The 24,525-nt window shown below is 44.6% G+C and overlaps 1 protein-coding gene across 3 annotated transcripts in view; it reads right to left on the reverse strand.

Annotated features, from left to right (window-relative positions):
* LOC309569405 (cytosolic phospholipase A2 delta-like) overlaps positions 1–24,525 on the reverse strand; it is a 102,540-nt gene that overhangs the window by 69,637 nt on the left and 8,378 nt on the right. For all 3 annotated transcript variants that reach the window (XM_082275224.1, XM_082275222.1, XM_082275223.1), the window contains exons 4-8: positions 23,083–23,123; positions 22,941–22,983; positions 17,641–17,704; positions 15,996–16,141; positions 13,938–14,024 (exon numbers count right to left, since the gene is read on the reverse strand). In XM_082275224.1, the coding sequence (XP_082131350.1) occupies positions 13,938–14,024; positions 15,996–16,141; positions 17,641–17,704; positions 22,941–22,983; positions 23,083–23,123 (381 nt within the window). The remainder of the gene's footprint in view (positions 1–13,937; positions 14,025–15,995; positions 16,142–17,640; positions 17,705–22,940; positions 22,984–23,082; positions 23,124–24,525) is intronic.

Below are 24,525 nucleotides of genomic sequence, written 5' to 3' on the forward strand. Positions count from 1 at the left end.
TCCTCAGATTGAACACTGCTATTACATGGTAAGGTACCAGGTGCATAATAAACCCAGCAAACAATTAATATTTTGTTCTCAAACATATAATACAACTGTCTCTCTTAATATAACATTACCATAGAATTTTAAGGACATTAACAACGACAAAAAAAAATCTATATTATACAAGAAGGCTTTAAAAAGTCAGTCCACTCAAAACTAAACTCCTGTGTCTGATTGATGCTGGAGATTTAAACCACCTAACAGTGTCCTACATCTCTCACAGACCCTATTGGTGAGATATCTGCAGAGTGAGTGTCTGCAAATTTATTGTGACCTTTATGTGGGGGTCCCACTAACCCCTGTTAGATTTTATAATTCATTTTACATTCAAGAAAATGCAACTTTAGGATATTATTTTTTTTTTTTTGCCATTTATTGGATGAACTAGATGGACTAGTGTCTTTTTTAAACCAGACTAACTATGTAACATGTAACTATTTAACTGGAGAAGGGAAATACAAAGGTGGGCAAGAACAGGCAAAACCCCAGGTAACAGGAACAGAGCCTAACACCATAACAGGGATCTCCACTCTAGTCCTGCCCCTCTCCTCCACTGTGGCCACCTGGTGCCAGCACAATGAGCCAATCCATCCTCACAACTTGAAGGGACTGATACATGTGAACTGTACACCAATGTCAGCTCTTTCAAGGTCTTTTGTTAGATCATAGGCTGCATGGCAACATACAAATGTCCCTGTCCCTCCTTCATGTGTTTCACCACAATACCCTTAGTCATAAGGATACAGGTGGCCAGGGTAGGGGAGTGAGTTACATACTCAATTCCAATAAAGCAACAGAAATGTCATAATGCTTTATTAAAATGCTCACACATGTATTGCATTACATTGTTTCCTATTATCGTCAATTCAAGCTCCATCATATTCAATCTAGGTATATCTTTAGCAAAAGAGCATTTATAATTTATAAATAGAATTTATAAATATCCTAACATATGAAAATTTTCTTCCCATGTTTTTTAAAATGCTTTTATGAGTTTTTTTTTAAAGATGTTTTTGAAAAACAAGCAGATGATGTTTGATCCTTTGCTAAAGTTATACCCAGGGCCATCTTACCGAATGGGCATGCTGGGCAATTGCCCAGGGGCCCCACTTGCCCAGCGACCCAGCCACAGCCAAGCATTAGTCCCGATTTCTGTGTGCATCCCGCCGCCGAACTTAGCACGTGGCAAGCGCCTGTCGGCCCTGCGCTGCTGTCAGGCCACTTGGGCCGTGGAGGGGGAGCCCATAACTGCTGGAATGCCTGTCCGCCTCCACAGGAACAGGCACACACAGGACAGTCAAGTCTGACTCCCTTCCGTGTGTGTGTGTGTGTGTTCACCGGACCCAGCCGCCGAAGTTGGAAGCTGTCATTAGCATTGCACTGCTGTACCAATAAATATAGCCTTATCGATAATTTGCATTTTTATTCTCGTGGGTGATTGTGTAGGGAGGGGCCCCAGTGCATTAATGTTCTTAAGATGGCACTGATTATACCCTAGATTGGATATAATGGAGCTTGAAGATATTAGGATACAATGTACTGCAACACATGTGTGGGCCTTTGAAAAAGCAGCATGGCCATCTGAGGCTAAGAAACAAGGCTATATGGAGAAATGGGAAGCTACTTGAATTAATCTTTAGAATGGATGAGTGGCAGGTTTTGGCACAAATGGCCTCTAAGTCAATTATTAACACTTTGATCATTGAAGCAAATGACAGGTGCTCCTGAGGTGGTATATGGTTCCAGTCAGTCTGACTTCTTATGTCACGGGGGCTTCTCCACTTTGCTTTCGTGGCTGCGGCCAAGAGGGGACAGCGTTTAACACTCTGTGGCAATGCCCTGAGGTGCGCCGTTACTGGATTTGAGTATATAATATTATCTACTCCCTAACCCAGGTTAATTTGCAAAAGTCCCCGAAACAAGCATTATTAGGCAGCCCCGTGGGGAATGCCACGAGACATTCTAAACAATTAATTACCTTCATAATTGGGGCAGCAAGGATTGCGTTCGCTAGGTCATGGAGGTCAGCTATCACACCTTTCGACTTACTTAAGGCGAAACTCTCTTGGACTATGATAAATTAATGCCTTTCGGCCATTCTGAATGATGAGGTAAAACTGTTTGAAAAAGTCTGGAACCCCTGGATTATTTATATTGAAGGTGATTCCCGAGCTGATTTGGCTTAGGCCATTTCCTGGAGAGGAGTGTGAGCGCGCAGGTAATCTATCTTTATTACTTTTTCTTTTTCTTCAGATCTTTCTGCTTACAACGTCCTCAATAGTTTTAGCGGGACGTCAGATTTTTCTATTTGAAATATGGGATTACTCAGTCTCTCCCTCAATTAGGAGGTTATGTATGCTGGAGCATTATCTAGGAGAGCAAAGATACTTGGCTCAAATCTAATTCCTGGAGCAGTTCCTCCCATTTTCACCAGGTTATCATAATTCCCAAATGGGATTACAGTTACAATTGTAGCTCATTAATCATAAAATTAGCAATTTGAAAATTACCTTATCTTTTGGTTTCATTATATTGCAACATTATGTCAGTAGTAACCTCTTGCTAACCGTTTGGTTATGTTGTTAAAGTATTTTGTGTGGGAGAGGATCAGTGGCATAGAATCCATATGTCGCTACCATGCAATCTTAATTGTATTTATTTCTTGTTTGAAAATCTTAATAAACATCATTGATAAAGAAAAAGCATCATGACATTGCTGCTGCTCTAATGAAACTGAATATATAAGTCACTCTCCTTTCCTGGCCACCCCTATCCTTTGGAGTAAGCCTGCTGGGGTGAAACATGTTAAGGAGGAGCGGTCCTTGGGCAGGGACATCTTGTATGTTGCTAAACCACTTGTGGTCTAATAAAAGTATTTGGAAGAGTTGACATTGGAGTGTGGTTCGCATCTATCAGTACATCGGGGAGATCTTGCTGTTTAAGTATCTAGGACATATAAGATGCCAAGGGTTGCGTCAGCCACCCAGGATCCACCCCAAACTAAAATAACACTTTGGGGTGGACTGACCTTTTAAAGCCTCATTGTGCTGAGTGTCATTCTAAGCACTTTACATGCTGTTAACAAAACATCAACAAATTTTGCTGTGTTTAACGTGCTACATAGAATAAGACTTATAAGTCCTTGCTTCACAGGAGCTTAAGTTCCCATCATAGTCATTCAGATACATGCATATCACAACAGGTCTTTGGTAGTACCCAGTTAACCTTCCAGCAGGTATTTGCACTGTGGAAGGAAATCAGGGTATGTGGAGGAAACCATACAAAAAGGAAGAATTAATAAATTCAGTGTAAACAAAAAGTAAAATATTCACACAAGTCCATTTGCAGAAAGTTCTATATACCACTCAAGGCATATATGAAAAGTAACACTCAGGCATTACATATTTAGATAAACAGCATGACAAAATATGTGGTCCAAGAGGTGATGTAGGATTACCAGGGGCAGCTTATTGAACCAAATTGACAAACTAAAAAAATAACAAATAGAAGGCGCCAACCCTAAAAACCGTGTACTAACCTTTACAACAGGCATGTCCAACCTGCGGCCCGAGGGCCACATGCGGCCCAAAACCTCAGGCAATGCGGCCCACTGCCCCCTGACAATTTTTTTTTTTGCTGGGGAGGAAGGAAGTTAGGTCGGGGGCATGGCCACAGCAGCTTCCAACTAATGGTAGGCAGAGGCTGCCTCAGAGAGGGGAGGGGAACATGTGCAGTGTTTCTGACTCCTACCACCATGACCACTTCAAATCACTGATAGTGGTTAGAGTGTTCCTTTAAATATCTCTCAGCAGAAGTAAACCTCTGTATACTGATTCAATTTCATTTGATCATCCTCTAGTTGTGTTAAATCAGTGAGGGGGGTGCGGCTGCATTTTATTACTTATATACCTTAACTATAGTATATATTTAATATGCGGCCCGAGAAAATTTCTCTACACTCAATGTGGCCCAGAGAAGCCAAAAGGTTGGACACCCATGCTTTACAAGATAACTGCTGCCACTTTAAATGTGAAATATACATAAAGCAAATGAGTAACTAATAAAGTAAGGCACTATTATATAAAACATAAATAATGAAAATGCATATAATCTAAAGGAAAATGTGAGTACACGTGCATCACCCCAAGCAAACATGTAATCAGCAACTTTTAATACAATGGAACTAAATTTCACAGTCCAAAATAAATTGATGATAATCTGTGTTAAACATCAATCTCTGTGATCACAACCAGTGTAAAATATAAGACGTGCTCCTCTTTCCTTAAATTAAGTGCTCCACCACGTGCGATACAAAAAATACTGCGCTCGCCAGAGTCCCCTGGTCCCAGGGACCACTATCGCATTATGTGGATGTAATCCCCAAAACAATCAGAGGTTCTTCCACTGCAACCGCTATTCACCTTAGCATAGATCTTCCCCTCAGACAACAGATGATGTAAATCATAGAAGCAAAGGAACAGGTGATAGTGCAACAACGTTTATTTAAAATTTCAATAAAATCTTAGCTCTACAGTAATTTGCTTACATAAAAAGTGCCTAGACCGGCACCAGCTTGAATAGCCTCCGCTGTAACCCTCAGCACTATAGCTAGGTTCAATCTCACCGCTCACTCCGGTCTCTCAGCCCACCTGCGTTCCACAGAGATGCAGGAAGTGACGTCAATGGTTCTCCACAAGCTTCAAAGCAGCAACCAGATCTCAATGCATTTCGCCATAAGGCATCATCAGGAAATCCAGTTTGAATGTTATTTGCAATGGCAAATTAATTGTTTGTCAATTGTCAGCCCTCTACTCAAAAGTTGAGGAGTATTAAAGTAGGAATTTACAGGTCTAGTACGGTTGGGGGATATATATTTTTTTAATATATTTTAATGACTTTATTTAAAGCGGAGTTCTGCCTTCCCCTCCACCCCCTCCAAAAATTAAAAGTCAGCAGCTACACATACTATAGCTGCTGACTTTTAATATTAGGACACTTACCTGTCCTGGAGTCCAGCGATGTCGGTACCACAGCCCATGTTTCCATCGGCTGTTGGGTGCTGCTGCCGCCAATGCCGGTAAGGGAACCCGGCAGTGAAGCCTTGCGGCTTCAAGGGTGGGTCCCTACTGCGCATGCGCGAAGCTCGCTGCACATTCCTATTGGCTCGGCGGCGGGGGAAGGAGGAGGCGGCCAAACTTCCGAGGGACGGTGCCGTATCCCGGAAGTGGGGAAGGGTACCTGTCAAAAACAGGTACCCGTTCCCCCCTCCCCCCTGAAAGGTGCCAAATGTGGCACCGGAGGGGGGAAGGAAGCAAAAGAGCGGAAGTTCCACTTTTGGGTGGAACTCCTCTTTAAAGTTTGTATATATTCTCTTTCTGAATGGTGATTCACCAATAGGATGTGAATAGGGTTGAGCGGACACCTAGATGTCCGTGTTCGACGGGTTCGGCCGAACTTTAAAAAAAAGTCCGGGTCCGTGTCCCGGACTTTTACCGAACTTTTCCCGGACACCGAACCCCATTGAAGTCAATGGGGACCCGAACTTTAAGGCACTAAAATGGCTCTAAAACACCAAAGGAAAGGGCTAGAGTGCTGCAAATGGCAGCAAAACGTAATTAAGAGCATGGCAAGTGCTCTGCAAACAAATGTGGATAGGGAAATAACTTAAAACAACAAAAAAAAACAGAAAAATAAAACAATGTTCTTCTTCATCTCTGAAGGACGAGGCCCATATGGAGTAGGAGGGAGGTTGAGGTGGTGGTGGATGTGGCGGTGACATAGGCGTGCGCACAGGGTGTGCTGGGTGTGCCTGGGCACACCCTAATCACCTAGGGCACATAGCATTGCCAGTGAGGAGATGGGAAAGATCTCCCTGGGACCTGCTCTGCTCTATTTCTCCTTGCCTACAGGTACATGGCCCCGATACATTACTCTCCCTGCTGGCAAACACATGCATGTGTATTTCAACTTTGGGGTGCACACCTTAATGCAATAGGCTGCGCACACCTATGGGCGGTGTAGGTGGAAGCGGCGGTGGAGGAGGACCAGGGCCGGATTAACAGCATCATGGGCTTGGTGCTGAGGATTTTGAAGGGCCTTAGGGCCGTGCCTTGCCATGCACCCAGAGGAGGAAGGGTGCAGCCATGCATGCCTAATTCAACATGGGATGCTGTCTCTGAAGCCCATAAACACATCCATGCATCGCCAACTGTCCCTCCTTGTCCGGCCTTCACGCTGTGTGGGGAGGTTCTGAGGGTGCTGCCTGGGGAAGCGAGCATAGAAGCCAGACTTCTGTGTTTACAAGTGACAGAAGAGCGGTAACAGTGAATATGGCCAACCCGGGGCCTATATAAAAGGTAGGGGCCTGGAGCTGCAGCTCCAATAGACCCTACATTAATCTGGCCCTGAGGAGGAGGACGAGGTAGCCAACACTGCTTCTTTTCACAAATTTTAAATGAGGGTACACCCCAAAAGAGTGAGAAAGAGCAAAAATGGAACAATGGGTGGGTAAGGTCGGTATCCATTGCTATTCTGCATAAGGTACGGAAAAGTCCCGTGGGATCCATGCCTGGTTCATTTTAATGAACGTGAGCTTGTCCACATTGTCTCTGGACAGGCGGCTGCGCTTGTCTGTTATAACGCCCCCAGCCGTGCTAAATACCCGTTCAGATAATACACTGGCTGCAGGGCACGCCAGCACCTCCAAGGCGTAAAGGGCAAGCTCAGGCCATGTGCCCAATTTGGAGACCCAGAAGTTGAAGGGGGCAGACCCGTCATTCACTACATGTAGGCGTGTGCACACATACTGCTCCACCATGTTGGTAAAATGCTGCCTCCTGCTAAGACGTTCCATCTGAGCTGCTGGTGCTGCTGTTTGTTGTGGCGTGCTGACAAAGCTTTTCCACATTTCGGCCATGCTAACCCTGCCTTCTGAGGTGCTGGCGGTGCCCTGGTTGCGTTGGCGACCTCCTCCTCCTCCTCCTCTGCCTTGTGCTTCCACTGTGGCCCCGCTGTCAGATGGGAATGCCAGCAGCATGGCGTCTACCAGCGTGCGCTTGTACTCGCGCATCTTGCGATCGCGCTCCAGTGAGTGAATTAAGGACGGTACGTTGTCCTTGTAACGGGGATCCAGCAGCGTGGCCACCCAGTAATCAGCACAAGTTAGAATGTGGGCAACTCGGCGGTCGTTGTGGAGACACTGCAGCATGTAATCGCTCATGTGTGCCAGGCTGCCCAGAGGCAACGAAAGGCTGTCCTCTGTGGGAGGTGTATGGTCCGTGTCCTCTGTATCCCCCCAGCCACGCACCAGTGATGGCCATGAGCTGGCCTGGGTGCCACCCTGCTGTGAACATGGTTCCATCTCCTCCTCCAGCTCCTCCTCCTCCTCATCCTCCTCATCCTCCAGAACTGTGCCCCTGCTGGACAATTGCGTCCCTGGCGTTTGCGTGTGCAGGAACCCACCCTCGGAGCCCCTTGCGAATGACTGCCCTGAAAGCCTTGGAAATGTTACCTCTTCATCCTCCTCCTCCTCCTCATCCTGTGCCACATCCTCTTCCATCATCGCCCGAATTGTTTTTTCAAGGAGGCATAGAAGTGGGATAGTTAAGCTGAGAACGGCGTCATTGCCACTGGCCATGTTGGTGGAGTACTCAAAACAGCGCAACAAGGCACACAGGTCTCGCATGGAGGCCCAGTTAAATTAAATAGCGGAATAGAAAATATGATCCAAAAAAAGTGTATGTATATCACACGTACACAACCACACTAGGCCCCAATTACTATTGTTTGTACCCCTAAAAGGCTAGATGAGGAGTAGGGGGAGTATGGAACAGGCAGCACCCTCAAACCTTCAGAAGTATGAGATGAACCCCAACAACTTGGAAAGGTGGATCTCTCTCACACGTACCGACACAGACTATCCCGCAATTCAATTGATCCTCAAAGGTTTTTATTGAATAGCGGAATAGGAAATATGATCAAAAAAAGTGTATGTATCTCGCACGTACACAACCACACTAGGCCCCAATTACTATTGTTTGTACCCCTAAAAGGCTAGATGAGGAGTAGGGGGGGTATGGAACAGGCAGCACCCTCAAACCTTCAGAAGTATGAGATGAACCCCAACAACTTGGAAAGGTGGATCTCTCTCACACGTACCGACACAGACTATCCCGCAATTCAATTGATCCTCAAAGGTTTTTATTGAATAGCGGAATAGGAAATATGATCAAAAAAAGTGTATGTATCTCGCACGTACACAACCACACTAGGCCCCAATTACTATTGTTTGTACCCCTAAAAGGCTAGATGAGGAGTAGGGGGGGTATGGAACAGGCAGCACCCTCAAACCTTCAGAAGTATGAGATGAACCCCAACAACTTGGAAAGGTGGATCTCTCTCACACGTACCGACACAGACTATCCCGCAATTCAATTGATCCTCAAAGGTTTTTATTGAATAGCGGAATAGGAAATATGATCAAAAAAAGTGTATGTATCTCGCACGTACACAACCACACTAGGCCCCAATTACTATTGTTTGTACCCCTAAAAGGCTAGATGAGGAGTAGGGGGGGTATGGAACAGGCAGCACCCTCAAACCTTCAGAAGTATGAGATGAACCCCAACAACTTGGAAAGGTGGATCTCTCTCACACGTACCGACACAGACTATCCCGCAATTCAATTGATCCTCAAAGGTTTTTATTGAATAGCGGAATAGGAAATATGATCAAAAAAAGTGTATGTATCTCGCACGTACACAACCACACTAGGCCCCAATTACTATTGTTTGTACCCCTAAAAGGCTAGATGAGGAGTAGGGGGAGTATGGAACAGGCAGCACCCTCAAACCTTCAGAAGTATGAGATGAACCCCAACAACTTGGAAAGGTGGATCTCTCTCACACGTACCAACACAGACTATCCCCCAATTTAACTGATCCCCAAAGGTTTTTGATTAAATAGCGGAATAGAAAATATGATCCCAAAAAAGTGTATGTATATCACACGTACACAACCACACTAGGCCCCAATTACTATTGTTTGTACCCCTAAAAGGCTAGGAGTAGGGGGGAGTATGGAACAGGCAGCACCCTCAAACCTTCAGAAGTATGAGATGAACCCCAACAACTTGGAAAGGTGGATCTCTCTCACACGTACCAACACAGACTATCCCCCAATTTAACTGATCCCCAGAGGTTTTTGATTAAATAGCGGAATAGAAAATATGATCCCAAAAAAGTGTATGTATATCACACGTACACAACCACACTAGGCCCCAATTACTATTGTTTGTACCCCTAAAAGGCTAGGAGTAGGGGGAGTATGGAACAGGCAGCACCCTCAAACCTTCAGAAGTATGAGATGAACCCCAACAACTTGGAAAGGTGGATCTCTCTCACACGTACCAACACAGACTATCCCCCAATTTAACTGATCCCCAAAGGTTTTTGATTAAATAGCGGAATAGAAAATATGATCCCAAAAAAGTGTATGTATATCACACGTACACAACCACACTAGGCCCCAATTACTATTGTTTGTACCCCTAAAAGGCTAGGAGTAGGGGGAGTATGGAACAGGCAGCACCCTCAAACCTTCAGAAGTATGAGATGAACCCCAACAACTTGGAAAGGTGGATCTCTCTCACACGTACCAACACAGACTATCCCCCAATTTAACTGATCCCCAGAGGTTTTTGATTAAATAGCGGAATAGAAAATATGATCCCAAAAAAGTGTATGTATATCACACGTACACAACCACACTAGGCCCCAATTACTATTGTTTGTACCCCTAAAAGGCTAGGAGTAGGGGGAGTATGGAACAGGCAGCACCCTCAAACCTTCAGAAGTATGAGATGAACCCCAACAACTTGGAAAGGTGGATCTCTCTCACACGTACCAACACAGACTATCCCCCAATTTAACTGATCCCCAGAGGTTTTTGATTAAATAGCGGAATAGAAAATATGATCCCAAAAAAGTGTATGTATATCACACGTACACAACCACACTAGGCCCCAATTACTATTGTTTGTACCCCTAAAAGGCTAGGAGTAGGGGGAGTATGGAACAGGCAGCACCCTCAAACCTTCAGAAGTATGAGATGAACCCCAACAACTTGGAAAGGTGGATCTCTCTCACACGTACCAACACAGACTATCCCCCAATTTAACTGATCCCCAGAGGTTTTTGATTAAATAGCGGAATAGAAAATATGATCTCAAAAAAGTGTATGTATATCACACGTACACAACCACACTAGGCCCCAATTACTATTGTTTGTACCCCTAAAAGGCTAGGAGTAGGGGGAGTATGGAACAGGCAGCACCCTCAAACCTTCAGAAGTATGAGATGAACCCCAACAACTTGGAAAGGTGGATCTCTCTCACACGTACCAACACAGACTATCCCCCAATTTAACTGATCCCCAGAGGTTTTTGATTAAATAGCGGAATAGAAAATATGATCCCAAAAAAGTGTATGTATATCACACGTACACAACCACACTAGGCCCCAATTACTATTGTTTGTACCCCTAAAAGGCTAGATGAGGAGTAGGGGGAGTATGGAACAGGCAGCACCCTCAAACCTTCAGTATGAGATTGTGTTCACTGTACCCCACAAAGATTGAGTTCACTGCACCCCACAATGATTGTGTTCACTGCACCCCACAAAGATTGTGTTCACTGCACCTCACAAAGATTGTGTTCACTGTACCCCCCAAAGATTGTGTTCACTGCACCCCACAAAGATTCTGTTCACTGTACCCCACAAAGATTGTGTTCACTGCACCCCAAAAAGATTGTGTTCACTGCACCCCAAAAAGGATGTTGTTCACTGCACCCCAAAAAGGATGTTGTTCACTCCACCCCAAAAAGATTGTGTTCACTGCACCCCAAAAAGATTGTGTTCACTGCACCCCAAAAATGATTTTGTTCACTGCACCCCAAAAAGGATTTTGTTCACTGCACCCCAAAAAGGATGTTGTTCACTCCACCCCAAAAAGATTGTGTTCACTGCACCCCAAAAAGATTGTGTTCACTGCACCCCACAAAGGATTTTGTTCACTGCACCCCAAAAAGATTGTGTTCACTGCACCCCAAAAAGGATGTTGTTCACTGCACCCCAAAAAGGATTTTGTTCACTGCACCCCAAAAAGATTGTGTTCACTGCACCCCACAAAGGATTTTGTTCACTGCACCCCACAAAGATTGTGTTCACTGCACACCAAAAAGGATTGTGTTCACTGCACCCCAAAAAGATTTTGTTCACTGCACCCCAAAAAGATTGTGTTCACTGCAGCCCAAAAAGATTGTGTTCACTGCAGCCCAAAAAGATTGTGTTCACTGCAGCCCAAAAAGATTGTGTTCACTGCAGCCCAAAAAGATTGTGTTCACTGCAGCTCACACACAGAAAAATGGATGTGGATCACTGACACCTGCCTATCTCCAATCCCACACCACACAGCAATATCGATTGTAGTTTGTAGAACACAGTTTCCCTAAAATTCAGCAGACTCTGTCCCTAACAGGATTGAGAAGAGATCGTAGATCAGGATTGAGTGCAGATTCACCCCACCCCCCACACAGCAATATCGATTGTAGTTTGTAGAACACAGTTTCCCTAAAATTCAGCAGACTCTGTCCCTAACAGGATTGAGAAGAGATCGTAGATCAGGATTGAGTGCAGATTCACCCCACCCCCCACACAGCAATATCGATTGTAGTTTGTAGAACACAGTTTCCCTAAAATTCAGCAGACTCTGTCCCTAACAGGATTGAGAAGAGATCGTAGATCAGGATTGAGTGCAGATTCACCCCACCCCCCACACAGCAATATCGATTGTAGTTTGTAGAAGACACTGACCCTATATAATTCAGCAGACTCTATCCCTAAAATGCCTACAACTCGCCCTGCCTAAACACTCCGACCTGTCCCTCAATTCTATCCGGACACAAATGGTTTTTTCCTGCCTATCTTTCCCTAATCAGCAGCCAGCACGTTGATGTGTGCTCTGTCCCTGAATCTAAGCAGCATAATGACGCCGCTGCGGCTGCCTCGAACTTATAAAGACTTGGTCACATGCTTCAGACGGCCAATCACAGCTACTGAGACATTTGCAGGCATGGCTGGGATGGCTTAAGGCACACCAGTTAAACGATTGTTGATTGGCTGTTGAAAGGCCGCCATGAAAAGAGCGCCAAAGCATGCAAAACCCGGAAATAAAACGACCGAACACGGATTTTTACCCGAACATACAGTAAAGTGTCCGTGTCCGTGTTCGGGTACAAAAAATCCAATTATTCGGTACGAACACGAATAATACAGTCCGTGTTCGCTCAACACTAGATGTGAACATTAGCAATTTAGATCTCAGGGATTATGGCGGCAACCGGAATTCCTGATGATTCCTTATGGCGAAATGCATCGAGATCTGGTTGCTGCTTTGAAGCTTGTGGAGAACCATTGACGTCACTTCCTGCATCTCTGTGGAACGCAGGTGGGCCGAGATACCAAAGTAAGCAGTGAGATTGAACCTGGCTATAGTGCTGAGGGTTACAGCGCAGGCTATTCGAACTGGTGCCCGTCTAGGAATTTTTTATGTAAGCAGATTACTGTAGAGCTATTATTTTATTGAAATGGTAAAAAAAACGGTGTTGCACGATCACCTGTTTCTTTGCTTCTATGATTTACATCATCTGCTGTCTGAGGGGAAGATCTATGCTAAGGTGAATAGCGGTTGCAGCGGAAGAACCTCTGTTTATTTTGGGGATTATATCCATGTAATGCGATAGTGGTCCCTGGGACCAGGGGACTCTGGTGAGCGCAGTATCTTTTGTATTTCACGCGGTGGAGCACTTCATTTATGGAAAGAGGAGCACGTTTTATATTTTACACAAATTGACAAACTGTGATTAACCACATTAGGAGTAAATTTGTAAAAAGTATTACTGGTTTAGAAAAGCTTAACTAGGAGCAAAGCAAAATCTTGCTTTTTATTAACTAGATAAGCTTTGCTCAACTCTTGCTCAAGCAAATCATATAAATTATATATTAATCATGCTGCAATAGCACGCAAGGCATGCAAAAGAAGTATACCTAGCAAAATGATTCTTAATGGTACTTGAGAAAACACTTTGGTATGTCTTAGGCACTTGCTTAAAGAATTATAGAGAAACAAAGCAAAATGACAACAATTATACAAAACAACTGTATGCATTTACAGTAAGTCTTTTTTTTTTATAACAGTAATCTTAGGATACAGTATTTGGTACTGTAAAAAGTTGCCTGTTTAAAAAAAATGAAGTCTTCTTTTATTAGGGATGGCTTACTGCTTTTAAAAATGATTTTAACAATGTTACATTGTTTATCTCTCTGTGTTATAACCAATGTTAGTTTTAGGTAACAGTACCGGGACAGGACGAAGATGCAGAACTATGCCCCCTTCCCCGCGGTTAAAGCATGCCATAGAATGGGTTTACTACTCTATGTCCAATCTCCGCCCCTTTGCTCTGCTGTGCCTAGGGCATCTGTTCCGCCTACCCACCCCTTGTCCTGGCCCTGTTAGGTAACCATTTCCACCAATCACAGTATTATATAGAGCTTTTAGATGTAAGATCATAACCAGCAAATGCCACATTTCACTGACTGTTCACTTGGAATTTTGGCATGTGCTTCACCTCTAGGCATATACTCTATGACAGAAGGGTTTAAAAATTTCAAACACTTACATCTGATGCTAAAAGTATTTGGAGATAAGCTTACTTAACTTGACTTCTGAGTTTTCATTTAAAGTACACTGGTAAAGGCATGCAAAGTATTTTACCAATTCCCTGGTCTTCCTCACAAGTACTTTTAGTAGAACAGATTACAGAAGTAGGCACTTACTTGTAATGTACATAGGTGGATCTTCTGTTCCTGGCCCACAGGAAGGGCCTTCACTGGAACCACTTGAAGACACTGATCGTCTACGCCCTATATCCGATAACATAATCATTACAATGCTAATGGATTAAACAACAGGATGGTTCAAAGAAATTAAAAGAGCCTCAAATACTAAATTATATATTGCTTTGCCTACTCTCTACTGGTTTAAACCAAGACAGGGGGAACATTTCCATGAGAATGCAGAATGATCCAGTAATATGAGAATGTGCACGTCTGCTGTTTAATGTCAATATATTACTTTAGGTCTTAAATAAGTGTGCAAAGTCCACAAAACAAAGGAGCATCCTAATCCAACATGTACACACAATGGCGTCCTATGTGCACCTTTCAATAGCATTATTAGAATGGGGGGGTATGAAAAAACATAAAATATTCACGTGAATTGTTTGGAGCTCATGGAAGTGCTTTGGAAGGGAAGGAGTCTCCAATCCTGTGTCCAAGTCTTGCCAGAAACCAGCGGGCTGAGTATACAGGTGTTCAGTCTTTACATATAATATAGGCCCTGACATTAGTTCAGGGGTCCACCCGAGAGACACGAGCTCTCTACATAGGAGTCAGGAGGACCCCAATCCTTCCCCAGGATTTAGAGAGGCTGCAGTGCACAGGACAGCCAAATAGTGTATGTCTGCACAGTGTAGGTGCAGTTGGTGACAGAGCAGGTCTAGAATTTGTATGAGAGCACTGAGGTGCTATGTTACATGGTCTGGAAGACCAAGACAAAGGTCTGAGCAAGTGGCACTACTAGAGAGAGCCACAAAGCTGAACCTCATTTATGTTCCTGATGATGGTGGAAACCCCTGCATGGGCAACTGATTTACTATCTGAACTTTTTCTGTTTTGTTAGTAAAAGTCGGCCAGCAAGTCCTTAAACTGGATTTCAGAGTGAGGGATGACCCCATTAGTCTGCTGCTGCTCCTGCTACTTCATCATCTAGTCACAGGAATGGTGGCTGTCTATTAGGGCTGTGTTAATCTCATGACTGGATAGCCAAATTTAAAAATACCTTGGTGGGTAAAACAGCTCCTCTTTATATTTTTTAACCATATATGTAGCTGGTTGCCTGGAGTTTGGCTTTAAGTTAAATGCAATTAAATAGAATCATAATGCAAGAGTACGTTTCTGTATAGTTGGGTTTATTCAGCAATCGGTGTTAGCTTACAAATGCATATTTACTATCCTCTTTAAAATATTTGTAATGAGTATTCCTTTAATTCTTCTTTTTCTAAGGCTCGGTTCACACTAGCCCAACTCCAAAGTCACGCAAATTTCAGTGCAACTTTGGAGTCCGACTCGGCTATGACTTCAATGTCACAGAGTGTAAAAAGTCACATCAAAGTCAGAGCAAAGCAGTGCAGGAACTTATTCTAAAGACTTGAGTAGAATCAGCTAAGACAGCTCTCATAGGAAAACATTGAATTTCACATGTCATCCGGCTTGGGGTCTCACAAGTCTAATCCTATTTTGCATCAGTGTGAACTGAGCCTAATGTGATTAATAAAAAAGTTACTATTCTGACCCTTAGGGCCCTATCACACGGGCGCTCCATATGTCCGTATTTCATCCCATTTTTTTGCGGATGAAAAACGGACATAATGCATGGCAATGGGATTGAGGATGTCAGCGGATGACCACTTGCTGACATCCGATTTTCGTCCTTTCAGTTCTGTTCCGTTTCTTGGAACGGAACAGAATCCTATTTTTCTTCCGTTTAAAAAACGGAACGGATGCAAAATCGGATGTCAGCGGTGTCATCCGCTGATATCCGCAATCCCCATAGACATACATTATGTCCGTATATCATCCGCAAACGGATGGGATGATATGCAGACATACGGAGCGGATGACACAAGTGTCATCCGTGTCCGTGAAAAAAAAAAAAAAAAGTGCCTAAGCGGAATAAAAAATCGGAGCGGCCGTGTGAAAGAGCCCATAGATAAAAACAAACACAAACTATACCAAAAGATTGTCTGTGGAATGTTACCTAATATTTTGCCTTACCTCTAACTTAGCTGTAAGTTGAGGGTCCCACTTCCTGATACAATGAAATTTGCATTTATATGTGTGATCACTGCCTGCCGCAGACCGCAGTTCCACTCTGTATTTCCTTTCACAAGAATCCTCCACTGATAAAGAAAGATGGCCACCTACACGCATAATAAAAAAAAAATAATATTTTCTGAAATTTTTTAAAGTCTTACATTATGCATTGCTTTTTAAAAACTACATTCCAATGTAAACATAAAAATCTGAATTCAAATTGGTGTAGAGAAAGTTTTTCTGTCAAATATAGCTTTATATTTACATCTTCTAAAGCTGAAAACCCGAAAAGCCAGTTCACACCACATGCAGTCCACTGAGTGAATTTTTTTTTTTTTTTTATGCATCAAAAACGCATGGAAAGTAGGTTATATGGTTTCCATTGGCATAGTTCACACCAGTGCGGTCAGTTCCAGGGCATTGCAGTTCCAGACAAAAAAAGGAGAACATGCTGCATTTTTCCTGCACTGGACTGTACTGGAAAAGGCATCAAACACGCACCAGAATGCACTGGAAGGCATCAAAAACACACTGGACCCCAGTACAGTGAAAAAAAAACAGGAACAAAGACGTAAAAAGCATCTGGAATGCATCTAGAAATGCATCAAAAACGTACTGGAACGCATCTAAGACACGCATACCAAAACCCATCCAGAACAGATCTGGAGTGCGTTTTTGTGGTGTGAAAGGGCCCATGTGGATTTTCTTATGCGTGCAAGGATTTTTTATTTATTTTTCCTAAATCTGAGGAACGGTTATGTCATTTTTTCTAAATCTGATGAATGGATATGTCATCTGTGTGTTTTTTCCCTGTACAGAATCCAGCAGGTAACACCATGAATCTCAAAGCTACTAAACTAAATCAGCGCACAAAATAACATGCACAACAACCTTAAAAAAAAAAAAAATGATTTACTTGGGCTTTATCATCATGTGCCCTGTTGTATGAGTTGTTGAATACGTTATAGAAGAGAAAACAAGTACCATTGTATGTGTTTTATCAGGGCATTTTTCTGAGCAAATAGGAGCAGGTACTCCACTATCCCACCCCATCTCCCCAAGTTACCCGTTGTCTCCACCCCCTACCCACCTCTGCACACCATCTCTTGCCCCCACCTCCCTACCTGTCTCTCCCCAGGACCGCCCCTTTTGAGAGAATATAGAACCAAGTATCATTTTATGGTGATAATTTGTATGGAATTTGGTAATGATAGCAATAGATTTCCCCCCAGCAACAATAAACCCCTTCCCAGCAACAAAACCCCCCTGTCTACAGCAAAAAAGGACCCCCAGCAATGATTGACCCACGCCATCAACAATATATCCCCCAGCAGCCAACATCAATAGACACTCCTTCCTCAACTGTAGATCCCTCCAGAAACAATAGATCCCCCAGCAGCCAGTAACAATAAACCCCTTTCTCCTGCAACAGTTGTCCCCCACCCATCACCAACACCACAGCCCCAACAACAACAGATCCCCCAGCAGCCAGCATCAATGAACCCTCCAGAACCCCGTGCCAGTACATTCAGTGCTGGAGGTGCCAGAACTGTGTACCACCACATTCCCACTGAAAAAAAACCCCTACATTTTTTTAGCAACTCACCAAGTAAATTCTCTGGGATTCTCTGCTTGTCAACAGATACTTCAAGACAGGACATCTCTCTGCACTGCAACATAAAAGAACAAACATTGCAGCAAATTTTCATTTTACATACAAAAGTCTTCACACATTTGACTTAAGCTGGCTATAGATGGTTTGAATCATGTATGGGCAGGCTGAATGTCCCCGAACTGATCCATCGATCAACTTTGGTACAACCAGAGGTGGTTCTGGCCAGCTCACTAGATTGCTTTAACTACTTGCTGACAAGCCGCCACCTATGTACAGCGGCAGGTTCATGCGAATTGCCATACCCGTACGGCGGTACGCGGGAGCGAACCTGAGGGCGCGCCCGCCCACTCGCCAGCGGAGAAGCCGATCCACAAGAGCCGGCGGCTGTGATTGCCACCGGGCATCTGCGATCACTCCCCGTGAAGAGAGAACAGCAGTCGGCTGTTGTCAACACAGCAGACCATTGTTCTGTCAGGAATCCATGCAGAGCTCCTATGTTCCACCTAATAAGGAACACAGGTCTCTCTATTGATGTCCCAAGCCCATCCCCCCCACAGTTATAAAACACCCCCTAGGCTCACATTTAACCCTTTGATCACCCCTGGGTTAGCCCCTTCCCTGCCAGTGTCATTATTACATTAACAGTGCATATTTTTAGCACTGATTACTGTAGTAATGTCACTGGTCCCCCCCAAAAGTGTCAAAAAAGTCAGTTAGGGGTCTGATCTGTCCGTCACAATGTCGCAGTCCCGCTAAAAATCGCTGATCGCCGCAATTACTAGTCCAAATAAATAAATAAATAGAAATTAACTTAAATCTTTCCCCTAGTTTGTAGACGCGATACCTTTTGCGCAAACCAATTTAAAATACGCTTATTGGGATTTTTTTTACCAAGAATATGTACAAGTTGGCCTAAAATGATGAAAACATTACATTTTTAAATTTTAGTTTTTTGGGAATGTTATATAGCAGAAAGTAAAAAATATTGTTTTTTTTTTTTTTTTTACAGAATTGTCGCTCTTTTTTTGTTTATAGCGTAAAAAACAAAAATCGCACAGGTGATCATATACCCAGTGGCGTACCAAGGGGGGGGCAGGGGGGCAGCCCGCCCCAGGTGCCACGCACTGGGGGGTGTCAGCCGGTGTCCTGCCCGGCGTGTTCCGTATCGCTATGAAGGCAGCTCCTTCAGTCAGCGCTGCGGGTGGGGGGCGGAACGGCGGCGGGAATAAGGGGCGGAGCTGCAGCGCGAGAAGGGGCGGGGCCTCGGTGGGAAGAAGGGGTAGAGCCTCAGCCTCGGCTGGAAGAAGGTGAGTGCCGAAGTGTGTGTGCTGGATAGGAGGGGGATTAGGCAGCTGCATATGAGGAATTCATCTTTCCCTAGCTCCCTGTCCCCTTCAGTGCTCTCCACCCCCCTGGTTTTCTCTGCCCGCCCCCCAATTGCTCCCTGTCCCCCCCCCAGTGCTCTCCACCCGCCTGGTTTTCCCTGCCCACCCCCCAAGTGCTCCCTGTCCCCCCCCAGTGCTCTCCACCCGCCTGGTTTTCCCTGCCCACCCCCCAAGTGCTCCCTGTCCCCCCCCCGTGCTCTCCACCCACCTGGTTTTCCCTGCCCACCCCCCAAGTGCTCCCTGTCCCCCCCCCCAGTGCTCTCCACCCCCCTGGTTTTCCCTGCCCACCCCCCAAGTGCTACCTGTCCCCCCCAGTGCTCTCCACCCCCCTGGTTTTCCCTGCCCGCCCCCCAAGTGCTACCTGTCCCCCCCAGTGCTCTCCACCCCCCTGGTTTTTCCTGCCCACGCCCCAAGTGCTCCCTGTACCCCCAGTGCTCTCCACCTCCCTGGTTTTCCCTGCCCGCCCCCAAGTGCTCCCTGCCCCCCCCCCCCAGTGCTCTCCACCCCCTGCGCCTTCCAACCAACCCTGCAATGCTTTCCAAACCCCCTCTTAATTTTCTCCAGCCCCCCCCCCCCCACCGTGCCCTTCAGCTCCTCCAGTGCTCTCTGCTTCGCCTGTGCTCTCCGGCCCCCCTAGTGCTCTTCTATCATCTATCATGTCCTCAGTCTCTGACCAACTCCTGTATCATGTCTGCAGTCTCTGACCATCTACTGTATCATGTCTGCAGTCTCTGACCATCTCCTGTATCATGTCTGCAGTCTCTGACCATCTCCTGTATCATGTCCTCAGTCTCTGACCATCTCCTGTATCATGTCTGCAGTCTCTGACCATCTCTTGTATCATGTCTGCAGTCTCTGACCATCTCCTGTATCATGTCTGCAGTCTCTGAGCATCTTCTGTATCATGTCCTCAGTCTCTGACCATCTCCTGTATCATGTCCTCAATCTCTGACCATCTCCTGTATCATGTCCTCAGTCTCTGACCATCTCCTGTATCATGTTTGCAGTCTCTGACCATCTCCTGTATCATGACTGCAGTCTCTGACCATTTCCTGTATCATGTCTGCAATCTCTGAGCATCTTCTGTATCATGTCCTCAGTCTCTGACCATCTCCTGTATCATGTCCTCAGTCTCTGACCATCTGATGTATCATGTCCTCAGTCTCTGACCATATACTGTATCATGTCTGCAGTCTCTGACTGAGCATCTCCTGTATCATGTCTGCAGTCTCTGACCATCTCCTGTATCATGTCCTCAGTCTCTGACCATCTCCTGTATCATGTTTGCAGTCTCTGACCATCTCCTGTATCATGACTGCAGTCTCTGACCATCTCCTGTATCATGACTGCAGTCTCTGACCATTTCCTGTATCATGTCTGCAATCTCTGAGCATCTTCTGTATCATGTCCTCAGTCTCTGACCATCTCCTGTATCATGTCCTCAGTCTCTGACCATCTCCTGTATCATGTCCTCAGTCTCTGACCATCTCCTGTATCATGTCCTCAATCTCTGACCATCTCCTGTATCATGTCCTCAGTCTCTGACCATCTCCTGTATCATGTTTGCAGTCTCTGACCATCTCCTGTATCATGACTGCAGTCTCTGACCATTTCCTGTATCATGTCTGCAATCTCTGAGCATCTTCTGTATCATGTCCTCAGTCTCTGACCATCTCCTGTATCATGTCCTCAGTCTCTGACCATCTGATGTATCATGTCCTCAGTCTCTGACCATATACTGTATCATGTCTGCAGTCTCTGACTGAGCATCTCCTGTATCATGTCTGCAGTCTCTGACCATCTCCTGTATCATGTCCTCAGTCTCTGACCATCTCCTGTATCATATTTGCAGTCTCTGACCATCTCCTGTATCATGACTGCAGTCTCTGACCATCTCCTGTATCATGACTGCAGTCTCTGACCATTTCCTGTATCATGTCTGCAATCTCTGAGCATCTTCTGTATCATGTCCTCAGTCTCTGACCATCTCCTGTATCATGTCCTCAGTCTCTGACCATCTCCTGTATCATGTCCTCAGTCTCTGACCATATACTGTATCATGTCTGCAGTCTCTGACTGAGCATCTCCTGTATCATGTCTGCAGTCTCTGACCATCTCTTGTATCATGTTCGCAGTCTCTGACCATCTCCTGTATCATGTCTGCAGTCTCTGACCATCTCTTGTATCATGTCCGCAGTCTCTGACCATCTCCTGTATCATGTCTGCAATCTCTGACCATCTCCTGTATCATGTCCTCAGTCTCTGACCATCTCCTGTATCATGTCCTCAGTCTCTGACCATCTCCTGTATTATGTCCTCAGTCTCTGACCATCTACTGTATCATGTCTGCAGTCTCTGACCATCTACTGTATCATGTCTGCAGTCTCTGAGCATCTCCTGTATCATGTCTGCAGTCTCTGACCATCTCCTGTATCATGTCTGCAGTCTCTGACCATCTCCTGTATCAAGTCTGTAGTCTCTGACCATCTCCTGTACCATGTCTGCAGTCTCTATCTATTTATGCTGAAGGTAGGACTGTGCAGGGGAGGCAGAGAGTGCAAAAGGAGGAACTGTGATTAGAGAGACGGGGGAGGGGGCAGACGGCAAGGGGCACTGTGATGGGGGGCTGTGAAATATGTGCAATAAATATTCTTGAAAACATTACAAATTTCTGTGGGTGTTTTTACATTTTAAAGTTGGGGGGGGGGGTGCCAGATATAGGATCCGCCCCGGGTGCCAAATGCTCTAGGTACGCCACTGCATATACCACCAAAAAAAAGCTCTATTTGTGGGGAAAAAGGACATCAATTTTATTTGGGTACAGTGTCGCACGACCGTGCAATTGTTCATTAAAATAACGCAGTGCCGTATCGCAGAAAAAGGCCTGGTCATTAAGGGGGAAAATCTTCTGGTCCAGAAGTGGTTAAAAAAGGCCTGGATTCTTTATTAGGTATACTGTACATAATATAAATGGGTACTAATATTTATAGGTAAAGTTGATCCAGGGAATTTCCAATTGCCTCTCGGGGGATCAGGAAGGAATTTTTTCCCCTGCTGTAGCAGATTGGATCATGCTTTGCTGGGGTTTTTTGCCTTCCTCTGGATTAACTGCGGGTATAAGATTGTGTATATGGGATTGTATGGTTGTGTTTTCTCTATTGTTTTTTGTTTTTCATTGGTTGAGCCGCATGGACTGTTTTTTCAGCCTCACTAACTATTTAACTATGTAACCAGCCTGTCGGATTTTGCATGAATTATTGTTAGGGGCTAATTTAGAGATCAGTGCCCGCAGGGAGAACACAATGGCTCCGCGAGAGGGATATCCCCATCAACACTGACTGTGGTTGCAGGAAAGAAAATTGCTGTATCTATAGCCAACTTTAGATGTTCAAAGTGCTATAATCGGTGGCAGCCAATCATCTTTCAGCTCCATTCATTCGTTTAGAGCAGCCACAGCAGTGAAATAAAACCAACAACTTATTGCTGTGAATTGTTCTGCTCCTCTTTAAAGTGTACTTGTAAGGAAATTATCAATACAGGTACTGGACTGTGCATTGCAGGAAGTGTTTACTTCTCATCAACCCTATACATGATTATGCAATCTGGTTTACCCTGTAACCTGGATTAAGTGCCCTATGAATTTTAAACATTGGCAAAATTTAACAGTGAATGCTAATCACTCACCCTACCACTGCTTCCCCTGGTCACCAATGATGCTACAGGTTCATCGCAAAAAACATGGACACATGCTTAGGATCTAACTATATAGACTTAGATGACTAACATTGTATTCTGCCCCCATCACCCCAAAATTGTTTCAAACATGAAGGTGCCTTTGCTGCCAAAAAAAGGCCACTCAGGAGCTGAAATTCTGCTAAAACACCGGCATTTATTACTTATACTTACCACAAGAACTCCATTTGTCACAATTTCCTCACGACTCGGTTTTCTGAAAAAAAATGTAAAATAACACAACTTTTTGTTAAATTTAATATTGTTTTTGTATTAAAACATGCTGAACTGTCAAATAAATTAAACATTTACTTACATTCGCCTCACAGTGAATTCTACTTCCAATGTCTGTTCTCCCTGAATGGAAAGAGAATATTTATTTATGTTAATGATCACCCTTTACTGATACTGTCTATGGATAGAGTAATTATTTGTCCAACTCAACGATAAATATAGACTCACTTGATATTAATGCAAATTGAAACAGTTCAAAACAATGTGACATAAATCTGTACCATCACCCAAAGATATTAAAATTGGAACATTTTTACAGCTTGACAACTTGAGCAACTTGAGCTCAGCACCACTACTTTTGAATTTTTTTAAATTACCACTTTATAACATGTCTTAAAGTAGAGTTCCACCCTAATTTTATACTTACCTCCATCTTCTCACTCCGGGTCACCTGAAAAAGAAATGGATAATCGCATTTTTTTTTTTTTTTTTACTTACCTCGTACCGCAGAAAATATACTTACCTTACTTCCTTCTTCCTCCTTCCTCGGCCGCGGCCCGTCGTCACTTCCTGGCTCTGCAATGATTCCTGGGAGCTGAACGTCATAGCTCCCAGGAATCATTGCGCCTGCACCGGCCCCGACATCAGTTGCGGGGCGCGCGCGTCATCCCCTTCTAAACAGCTTCTGGGCATGCCCAGAAGCTGTGGAGGGATGACGCGCGCGACCCGGAAGTGACGTCGGGGCCGGCGCAGGGCATCGTGGGACCGAAGAAGGCGGAAGAGGACGCCGAAGAGGATCTCGCTGGCTTCAAGCTGCCCACATCTGAGATGGCAGCGCTGGACAAGACGTTTTCAAGGTAAGTATTTGTCCTAACAGGTAAGTGCAACCCGGGACAGATCAGAGGCTAGCCATTGTGGAATGCACTAGCCCTGACTGTCCCGGAGGTATTTTTAAAAAAAAAAAAATTCCAGGGTGGAACTCCGCTTTAAAGAGAAATTCTAGGTGAGATATTTTTAATTAGTTAGTTAAATTGGTCCAGCTTGGTCCAAAGTATGCATATAGTATACCTGAGAGATCCCTCTAGAACAGGGTTTTTCCACCAGGGTTCCATGGAACTCTAGGGTTCTTCCAGAGGTTGCTAGGGATTCCTTGAGCAATGAGCAATTTCTACCTCTCAGATAAGTTTCCAATGACACCATTGATCTTTTTAGGTTGTAATTCTTCCCAATGACCACAAGTGTAAGGAGCACTCTTCCCAATGACCATCACACTAATGTATCATGAGTTGTAGATACAGTAAGTTTTAGCGGGGGTTCACTGAAACCAAACCAGGAAGTTATTTCAATGGTTCCTCCATGTTGAAAAGGTTGAGAAAGGCTGCTCTAGAAGTTGGAAATTACTGTAGTAGGCATCTCTACTACAACGATCTCCAGTACCATCTGGCTCCCTTGTGGAGCCACTGCCCTGCTGCATTGTAAACATAGGAGGTCTGATGCTTGATATGGGTGCCATTTAGAGAATGAT

This window comes from Pelophylax lessonae (assembly GCF_965119305.1).
Source record: "Pelophylax lessonae genome assembly, chromosome: 13".
Taxonomy (NCBI): Eukaryota; Metazoa; Chordata; class Amphibia; order Anura; family Ranidae; genus Pelophylax; species Pelophylax lessonae.